Genomic DNA, 11,215 nt, shown 5'->3' on the forward strand with positions numbered 1-11,215 from the left:
ATTTCAGATATGACAGCACTTACTACTGATCAAAGAGCTGTGCTTCATGAACAAGCTGCGCATGAACACATAATCGTAATCATCGCAATATCATTGTCACAATCGGCGGGTCGATTTATGCCATATTTAGTGAAAATAACCATGCTGCCCTGAATAAAAGCAATATCCAAAGGTAAACTCCAATGTCTGGAGGGTCTGTTTGATTTATCTGGGACATGTTTTCCAGGCTGTATGTTTTCCATGTAAAATGTCAAAATACTTAATTTGACTGTATTTTCTGTTTATTTATATTTTTGAAATATGGTCAAAAAACGTAAAATTACAGAAAAAACAGCTAACTTACAAGAAAACCGGTAAAACATGTAATTTTACATGGAAGACCGTTGCTTCAGTTTATTTCTTGTGCCCCAGAAATAATGTTTTGAATACCGTCAAAAACTGTACAATTACAGAAAAAGAAGGAAGGAAAACAAGGAAAACTGGGAAAACTAATTATTATATGTAATTTTACAGGAAACAACTTTTATTTAACAGTATATTTCTGTCGTTCCAGCTGACATAAAATTTCATTTTTTGAACAGTCTAGTTGAACTTGAGAGATGATATAGCACACAGGTCGATTCAAAACCACACACTTTTCACACCATCCTCTGTGAACTGGAGTGATGCTGTGCATACAAATCCCACGGGATCAACAGTTTCTGACACTCGGTCTACACTAGTTTTTGTTTTCAAGTGTTTCCCAAACACTGCCCATCCACACTGAAACGTCTGAAATGCTTACTGTGCATGAATAAAACCTAGACACGTAAGCAGGTGTCATTTCTGTCAGGTGTTTATACACTTTCTGCCTTATTATGTCACAGCAATGTCATGCAAAGACAGTTTTTTTATAGACGGACAATGAGGTAACTTAGAAATGTTGCTTGGGGTCCCATAAGACTAAAAAGCTGCGCAAGTTCGCCACTGCAGAACAATAATTGTGAGTAATTAAATATTCCGTATCGTTAAATGCAATCTAAAATATGTATGAACTGACATTAATGCTATCAAACAGGAGAGCAGTTGAAACAACTGTGCCACATGACGGAAAAACGGTTCATCGTTTTTAAACCCTCTGTTTTACACATCCACACTACAATGCGAAAACAGCGTTGCAAATGTATACAATTTCGAGTGCGTTTTCAAAAAGCTCGGTTTTCGTTGACAAAAACGCCATCTCAGTGTGGACAAAAGGGCAAAACACATATTAAAACTTAAATTAAAACCCCGACAAATCATCATTGCAAATTACATCTAGTATACAATTTGCCCTGCACATCGAAAAACTACGCCAAAGGGGTACCCTGCGCATTTAAAGTGACGCCGAGGGGCGCTGACAAAGCACCAGTTTGGAGTGAGAATGTGTTGGTCTGAGATGATCAAACTATCCTTAGATCGCATTAATATCCTGTTTTGATATTTAGTTGAAGAACAAGCAAACTTCTTAACCTTGTCTGCGTGCTCTTTAAAGCTTTTTTTCACTAAATGTATTACATAGCATTCGCAAGTGTGCCAGGACAAAATACGTGAGGATTAAGAGGCTTGGACAACAGTGACAGCCCCTTGCAGGGTTTATTGACTACTACAACAACATTACAAATTCAGACAAATCCAAATAAGCACTTCCTTAAAAACAAGCTCATTGGGTAGTTAACTCGTACTGGCCAACTTTATATCGAAGAACACTATAAACCGTGAAAAGAAATAGTTGAGTCAACTTAAAATAGTAAGGCAACCCATCACAAGCACCTTGTTGAGTTTACTCAACAAAAAAGTACTAAAGTCCTGCAGATGATCTAATGAATAACAGAATAAATAATGTTTTGTTGGCTGAACATAAAGAATATAGATGAATTATTAAATAGACTCATTTATTTGTCCTTTACTACCATTATCATTTAGTGGGCAAAAGTGACATTGCACACACCAACCACTGGTTTAACTACGTACATGCAAACAAAAATCTAGCCTAAGGGTGGGCTGAGCAAGACTGCTTCCATTTACTGCTTACATCGTGACAGCATCAACTCCAACTTACTAATGACTACAAATTTGTCATTTGTACAATCTGACACTTGTTTTTACAATCAGTTCTCCTGGAGTAAATGCTTTGCTAAACACCACAAATATATTTGTGAGGTCTGAACCTAGAAGCTCTACTGGCCCAGATCTTTAACCATTAAACCACACCACTCCACTTTGACTCGAGGGTTACAGAGCAGAAACACACTTAACAAAGACATGAACAAACATGTCTAACATATCCCAATTTTTTACTTTCGCGTCAGAATCGGCTATTCATTCTGGCAAAGAAAACCCCGATTAGACAGGGATATAATTGACAAATAAAAAGCAAATATGTGTTTATAAAAATTGATTACACCACAATAACAATATACAGTACATAATATAACATTGGAACCCATCTCTAGATTTTTTTGTTTACAATATGCACTTAACGGTTAATGTAAAGGCTGTATATGAATTTTGAGTCTTAACATGATTGAGAAACAGGTGTAACAGTCTGTGTGCCTCTCTGGTCAACATTAAAGGGGTCATATGGCGCGTGTACGTATTTTTCTGTGTCTTTGGTATGTTCGAAGTTGCCGATGCATGTATTAGACACGTATAATTGCAAAAATGTAAGTGTTCAAACAAAAGATGAATTCTATCTAAAAGCGAATGCTCACTCTGACCTGCCTGAAACGCCTCCTGTAACCACACCCCCACAAATCTACGTCAGTTTGTGGTATGATTTGACTAAGACCGCCCACATATATAAGCAAGTAAGGTGGGCGTACCAGATTTTCCAAATATTTGACCAATCACTACGCACTGGTTAACTGTCCAATCATATAGAACACCTCACTTTTCAGAGTGTGAGAGGCAGAGCAAAGAGAAGATACAAACATGCAGGGTATGTGGAAAATACAGAGTTTTTGAATCTTAAATCGTGTATACTCATTGCATTGTATTACATCTAATAGAAACAACAAAATACCTTATAGCTGTGTCATATGACCGCTTTAAGCAATGAAGCTTGACGTGGGCTCTAAATAAAATGGGACTGGAGCCTACTGAATAAACATGAGAGGTGTCTTGTGACCTCAGCGCGTCCATTAACAGATAAGCCCGATAAAGCGACTATTTACCACACCATTAGCTCTGAAACAAGATCGCACTGGCCACAAATGACCCAAATTAAACAGGGTTAACCATCTCTTCGCGTGTGTACTCCAGCAGATGCATTTAAATCATATAGTCGAAAATGGATGTAAAATATCATAAACACTCATAAACATTTCTATTCAATAAAAATTGAAATGTCCCTCAATTCCATCTGTTACTGACTAGAAATATTAGGTAGCAACAAAAGTAAACACTCCACCCATTCATCTAAAAATTAAAATTCGTTCATCATTCACTCCGAACCGGTATGACTTCTTTCTTCTCCACAAAAGAAGATATTTTTATACTTTTGGTTAACACTGGTAACCAAACAACACCGACCTCCACTGACTCCTACAGTATGAACACAAAACCACCTAGACATTTCTCAAAATATCTTCTTTTGGCCTTTCACTGAAGAATCATACAGTAACTTTATTGTAACTTTTATTTTTAATGAACTGTCCTTTTAAGATTATTACTACTACACACTAGCTAGATTATAAAACGACTGAAAATGTAAAAGAATTAAAATCAAATCAAACAGGAATTAAACAAGCTCTAAATAAGAAGAGAGATGTTCTTCGTGTTGATTTTATCAGTGGGAGACATGGGGTCAGATCTTTGCAGGTCACCTCCTGACAAAACATAAAAGACACAAATTGTCACTCTTAGCAAATTAAAACAAACATCTATTACAACTTCAAACACAACATATTAACACGTACTCCGTAAACTACTTACGTACGAAAAGCAAAGACCAAGCAACACTTCTAAAAGCTACAGAGATACCTGTGCAGGCCAGACTACGTCCTACTGCGAGAGAAGCCCGGAGGGACTTCAACATTTAGGGAAGCACACTAGCTATCAGGGGCTCTACACTGCAACCATTTCACTTGTATTTCCAACTGGAAATGAGTTTGTGCTACCGTGAAAAAATATTCTGAACTCATAACCCATTTAAATACAATCGAATTAAAAAACTACGGTTCCCGAATGTGTCTCCGTGTATATTACGTGACACCATACACTGCAATCGGCTTCTTTTAATGCTTGTCAACTGAACGGCGTTTCCCGCTATGAAAAAGCCATTTAGTATTTTGCTTTTTACTTTAGGTTCCGAGGTGATGTAAGTCTGTGGCTGTGCCAGAGTGTTTCATCAGGCCTCATTTGGAATTTCTGAAACACATGTTTCTGTGTGGCATTGCTTTGAACGATCACCTAGTGTTTGACGGCCAGGCCCAACACGCTTTCTTTAGTTATATGATGTTGCTTTTGGTGCTCAACATAAACGTTAAGTTGCATAGGCGTAATTTGCGGGTGGGACATGTCCCCACCACTTCTTGGAAGACTCCAAGTTATTATAGAAACAATTTATTGAAGTGCTGCATCTGATCCCCCAGTTTGAGTGCTGGCTGTAACAAAGGCAAGACACAAAGTTCACAAAAAATCTAAATATTGAGAAAATCCCCTTTGAAGTCCGAGGCACTTAATCCGAGGCACTGTAGCAGGCCATCCACTCACAAAATATATTTTGGGTTGAAAATTTACAAAATATCTTTATGGAACATGATTTTTACTTAATATCCTAATGATTTTTGGCATAAAAGAAATATCTATAATTTGGACCCACACAATGTATTTTTGGCTCCCGTGCTACTTAAGACTGGTTTTGTGATCCAGGGTCACATTTATATATTTTGATGATTCCCTGCGTGTTTCGGTTTGTCTGTATTCTGTGGTGGACAGTAGACTACAGTATAACAATGTTATTCAGTGATAAGAAACTGTAGTGTGGTTGACGGATCCGGAACTACTTTATAGGCGTCGCGCTTCCTGAAAAACAATGCACACCGTTTGATTGTTTCCCAGCCAATCACAACGGAGCATTCAACAGCCCCTCTGTATAATCAAGAATAACAAATAAACTCAGTTTATCATGCTTTCCTATGCATCGTACATTTTGTACAGTTTGTAAAAAGATCACTGCTTCCGGCAACAGTGAACAGAGAGGTTTGTATTTTTTATTGGATATTTATGTTTTGTAAACATAATTTTTTTTTTGTTTCACTGTTGCTTTAAATGACTTTGGTTATGTAATGCATTTACATTTAAACAAAATGAATCTGACTTCAGTCTTATAGAACTTTGAGTTACAGTAATTCGTAAAAACGAATGTAGGTGTAAATGTAATCTGTCTTTCTATTTGTCATTGTTCCCTATCAGTTATCAAAAGGGTCAATCATACACGGACCTTCGCCCCATCGCAAAAACCTGTCGTGAGATTTGAACGTAGCAAACACTCGCGTCCATTTTGATAAATGCTCAGTCTTCCGTGGAAACGACCGTACGGCCAGTTTTCGGTCATACGCTCGATTCATAAATCCCTGCTAGGCAAAACCTCACGGCAGATAATCGATCAGGACGAGCCCAGGGCTGTGCCACTTTAGAGTATTAACACAGCTCGAGAGCTCCTGAACCTCTCCATTTTATCAGAGCAGAGACAGTTTTAAGACACAGGGGAAAGAAGGCCGCTCTAATTTTGGTGTGCCTTTGAGTTTTGGAAACCTTATATGTGGGAGCTATTTATAAAGCATACGAAAAAACACAAATCAGTTTCCAGCCATATTGATTTGGAGTGTCATTGTACCAAATGGAGCAGCAAGTGGCCAAGATGCATGCACTCATATTCAAGAGAATATGTGCATATTCCAGTTAAAACCAATATATTATTGCGCACGCTTTAAAGTGCTTTTTTGCACACTTCAAACAAATGCATGTGAGTAAAGGCTTTGCACTATGTTGACGACGGCGCTTCCAACAGCCAATGGAGTGTTTTTCCAAATTGATGTACTACTCCTGTTGCTTTTGGCAGTAAAACTCAAACCAAGGCTTTAATGCTCACCAGGGTGAAAGTTAAACAAACAATTCAAACCCGTTGTTCCAGATCACATATTTTTCCATGAGCGAATATGATTTTTCACATAAAAATACAACCATCAACGATGGAGAATGTTGACTGATAGTTTACACTAAAATATTCATCCCAGAAGCCTTCAGATGTCTTCTGTAAAATATAATAGCACAGCACTGACATTTCACTATTAATTTCTGTATAAACACAAGCTGCATTACTCTTTAAAGGTCCAGTGTATGAAATTTAGCAGCATCTAGCAGTGAGGATGCAACTTACAACCAACGGCTCACTCCACCTAGGGTTACCACCACCCAACAAACCACATGTGGGACAGGTAATCTGTTTGTGTGGGACACCACTGAAAAGTACGTTAGCGGTACGTTAGCAAATCATTTTTATTTTAATACGCCAACCAAAACCTATAAACAGTTTCAAGCATCACATTTTAAGATGCATTTGTGACTTATCCGGCAAGTTGACACGGGAGGGGTCGCCACCCGATCTACAGTTTAATTGAAGCACGTCGCAGCCTCTTGATGACCAAATTCACTGCGGTCTTCTCATCCTAAAAAAGGTCAGACTTTGTATGAGATCGTTGGACACCGGTGTGCTCCGACCTGGTTGCTGCTTTTGACAAAGCTCAATAAAAATAGTTGAATAAATAATGGTGCTAACAAGCGTCTCATGTGTGATTTGGGTCAAATAACGTGTTTTCTTATGTGACAACTAAAAACTGATGAAAATGTCTTGTAAGGGGACCCGCGGTGTGTGTAGACAGAAATAAAAGCATAACGCTTTATTATGCAAGGTCTTTATACATCTCTGAAGATATAGTTATGTATATTTTATTGCATTTCTGTCAATAGATCCTTCAAAATATTGCACAAAGCACCGTCAATGCTAAAGATATTTCAAGTTGACATACTCCTGAGAAGGTGGTGTGTTTACATATTTATTTGATTTACATTGGATGTTAACACATGACATTGAAAAAAATTGACAGACACAGGTCAAGGCAAATAAATTTGACCTGTTATGAGCAATTACAGACGTTTTTGCTCCCTTTGCTCACTAAACAACACCACCCCGACCCCTCCAACCACATGCCTTTTTTCCAAAGCCCCGCCCTCCAAAGACATGTCAGCCAACCTGATTGAGAAAAAGGAAACGACTGGTTGGCCACAGAATTTTCATACTAGGGTAATCATTGCATTTAAGTCAGCGTGACAAATCTTGTAAGATTTGCGCAATAACAGTGAGTATGTGGTTGGGCTCCAAAAAACAACTATCCAAAAAACAAACAAACATTCTTAAATGACAAAGTTATTAACAATAATAACTTTCATTAAAGGGTTGGGTTCTGGTCAAACGATTAGGGTCAATTCATTGGACAAAAAAGTTTCAGTTTAGCTGCTCAGAAACTACATACTTTGACCTTTGTTCCTCCATTAACCATTATAGAAAGCATCCGTTATGGCTATAAATTAGCCTGCTTGATTGTACAAAGAATAACATTGGAAAGAATTACACGAAAACAGCACCTGTATGTGAATATAAAAATTTAACACACAACCTAAAGTAACCATTATTCCTTGCACAAATAAACCAACCAGAGAACCATACAGGAACATCGTTGCACCCACCCACATTTAAAAAGGCAGAATGTTGGCCAAATGATGCCAGCTGAAAAAAGAAATTCAGTGTGTCTTGAATGGAAAAGCAGGGGGGCACTACTAAAAACCAATTGAAACCTGAACAATCGAGACAAAAGGGAAAACCATGAAAACCATCGGCCCATTTCATACATACAAAGCATGAAGAAATCGCACTTCTCTGTACATACATGTAACAACATACTAGAAACCTAGATACAAAGGTGTAGTCTCCATGCCAACGACAAAGGCACAGATTTAAGCTCCACCCATTTCAGAGAGCATGCCACGAATCCTAAAGGTTTCACCGAGCATTCTGAAACCTTTTCTTACGATGACTAGACCGTAAAATCTGTTTACAGTTGCGTACAACGTGTAAACATCCAAGATATGCTCATATCAACAGGAATGTGGTTTGACTTAAGCCGGCCCACTTTCTAGTGAAAAGCAAGCAGGTCTTACGCTCAAGAAGTTTAAGTTGGGGCCCCTTCCATTTTATGACCCATCAACTGAAGAACAAATGAGAAACTGGGTCTAATAAAAGCTCTTTTCTCTACCCAACATAGAGCTGAATATGTTAATACAGAATCACTTGCATAATCAAGCATCCTCCAAACACACGGCACGTCCAGTTCTTTCTCAGCTCTGTTTCTTAAGGAAACAGGTCTATTCTGAGAATCCTGACCGGAACATCCAAAAGGAAACCCCCCGGCGACCTTACTGCACATGATGAAGTCAAGTATCAAAGCTCCGAAGACGCCAAAAAAGGTTATTCAATTCCTTGACGCTGAGGAATATTACAGGCATATTATTGTGATTATCAAATTGAAGCTGCGAAAGATGACCTTTGAAAAGTTTACGCAAAGGCAGCATCGCCAACAATAAAAAATGCTATAAAAAGATAAGATGTAATCCGTGACCAAATATTGTGGGATATTAATACGTTCATTAATGGTGTAGTGATAAAAATGTCTGTGACCATTTTATGCCATCTGTTCAAATCATCCAGATCAAATCATCTTAAAATAAGGTGAATAAAGCCCAACACCACATGAGGGGCCCTGTTCTTCCCAAAAAAGAAAATGTGTAGTAAAGGAAAGGATCACTTTGACTTCCGAATACTTTAAGAACAGGGCAGCGGTAGTTACACACAACACATTCAAGAGTTGCTTTAAAAAATCTGCAATATATTTAAGGTATCTTGTTAGGTATTTGTTTTTAAACACATTGAAGCACCACTCCCCTGTTAGGGCATAACAAAACAAAGTCAGATCTCCAAAAGCACAAAAATGTATACTTCAAACGTCAAAACTGTATATAACAGGAAGGCATTTCTTTCGTTGGTGTTCAGAGCTGTCATCTTTTCTTTGTTTTGTTATGCTAACCCTCTCTCTCTCTCTCTCTCTCTCTCTCTCTCTCAACATGTATTGGTCTAGCTTTTGTTGAAACTAGTATCTTTGTATTAGCACCTAATGTACAATTGCTCCTGTATGACATATCGCTTATTGCTCCCCGAACTCTTTGTAAGTCGCTTTGGATAAAAGCGTCAGCTAAATGACTCAATGTAAATGTTCTTTATTTTGTTTATAAGCAAAACAGACGAGGAACTGCTTTTGAGGGACCGTGTAGTGACACACGGTATACATTTATCATAGTTTTCCACGGTATTCAACACGTCATTGAGAAAAACAAGCCAGACTGACGTCAACCTGAACAGGTGATCTGACTCCAGTCATCTTTAAATGCTCAAACAACGTAATACTTTACCAGGTAATCCATGTATTTCCTGGATAGCTTCTTGCTGTCGTCTCCGGAAAGCAGGAATCCCGAGTTTAGACGGCTGTGATACGAAACGGTGGTGTTAATTGAATGCATCCAAAAGTCTCGGGTCCTCGATGGCTAGGCTTTGGATTCCCCGCCTCTCAGATGTGAAAAATATCACATGAATGAAGCGGCTAGCAGAGTTAGCCGTGCACTCTTTCTCGTTCCTCGGTAACAGTCCCGCGCGAATACCGTTGAATATATTCAGACGTGCGGTGCAAACAAATACATGGCTACGCGCACGGTTATAATTCGCTTTATTTCGATCTCCGTTCATCCAGACGCGTGCACGGCGAACGCAACACGGTTTAATAGTGTGGGCGGAGAGAAGCGCTGTTTGTTGTGTGTTCGCGAGCCAGAGACGGCCGAGCATCGAGGCGTGCGACGTGACGTCATTTTGACGCTTTCTACAACGTCCGTTGATCCGCTGTGGACTTTGTGTACGTATGTACGTATGTGTATAAAATGGCTCGGACAATACGTGTAAAGATGTAAGGCGTCGTTTAAGATTTATATCGACGTGTACGTGATGGTTGTTTGAACGGTGGTCACGTGATAGTCGCTGAAGCTGAAGGATCCTTTTCATCACGTGACGTGGACTTTTTTTTTATTCATGTTTTTTTTTATTGAAGAAAGTATCAAAACAGACAATAGAAATACAGTACATTTCAAAAGCTAGGGGGAGGTACAGTCAGTATTATAGGAATACGTTAAAGAGTGTAATCACGTGACGTGGACTGTAACGTGTCAGATATTTGTTTAAAGGCGACATCTACTGGTTACAGTAATGCAATAACTCTAAAGACTTGACATGTGTATGGCCACACTATCAACATGTGTACGTTTTAAACTTGAATTGTTTTTTAATTGTTTCTAATGATTTTTTTATTTAGTTTATTGTATTAGGGTTTTAACATTTTGTAGCGCCTTGAGTGTCAGAAAGGCGCATTATAAATAAAATGAATTATTATTATTATTATAGCCTGCACTAAATATTAGCTTATTTCAGGGTAAACAAAACGTATTGGCAACATGATGCAAAACTCTGCTTTACTTTTTAATTAACAAGGGGAGGCGTTTTGGGGAAATGTGTTTTTCTCTTTCAGAGCTTTAAAATGCATTAAACAAACTTTAATATATTAAAACAACATATTAATATATATATATATATATATATATATATATATATATATATATATATATTATATAAAATATCAAACTATTCTATTCTATAAATCTATTTATATTTAAGAATTTGATGACTTGAATCAGTTTGAAATCACAGTTTTTTATTTAAAAAAACAAACCACATACAACAACAGTGAAGGGGGAAAACTGTACAAAACGGTTTAGGGGAAAAACAACAAGGGAAAGAAAAAATAAATATACATTTATAAAAAACGAAGGGGGCAACAACACAAATACAAAAGGGGAAGGGCGATTATACAATTGATGAATTACATTATTTCCTCCGGTTTTATACACATTTTTTAAATAACAATATACGCAACACACGTGTTCTTAAGCCAGAATAGGTATAGGCGGTCATGTTTATTGAAAAAAGTCAAATCCTTGAACTAATCGTTCATTTATTCTTCGCTTTTCCCATATTTTC

At 37.8% G+C, this 11,215-nt stretch overlaps 1 protein-coding gene across 2 annotated transcripts in view; it reads right to left on the reverse strand.

The window, feature by feature from the left end:
* arl15b (ADP-ribosylation factor-like 15b) overlaps nt 1-10,154 on the reverse strand; it is a 44,516-nt gene extending 34,362 nt beyond the window's left edge. Inside the window, exon 1 of one of the 2 annotated variants that reach the window (XM_079449105.1) lies at nt 9,547-10,154. In XM_079449105.1, coding sequence (XP_079305231.1) covers nt 9,547-9,654 — 108 coding nt within the window. In that variant the 5' untranslated portion in view covers nt 9,655-10,154. The remainder of the gene's footprint in view (nt 1-9,546) is intronic. The other variant, XM_079449106.1, reaches the window with a different exon arrangement.
* Between the last annotated feature and the right edge of the window lie 1,061 nt (nt 10,155-11,215).

The sequence above is a fragment of the Barbatula barbatula genome (assembly GCF_947034865.1).
Source record: "Barbatula barbatula genome assembly, chromosome: 24".
Lineage (NCBI taxonomy): Eukaryota > Metazoa > Chordata > Actinopteri > Cypriniformes > Nemacheilidae > Barbatula > Barbatula barbatula.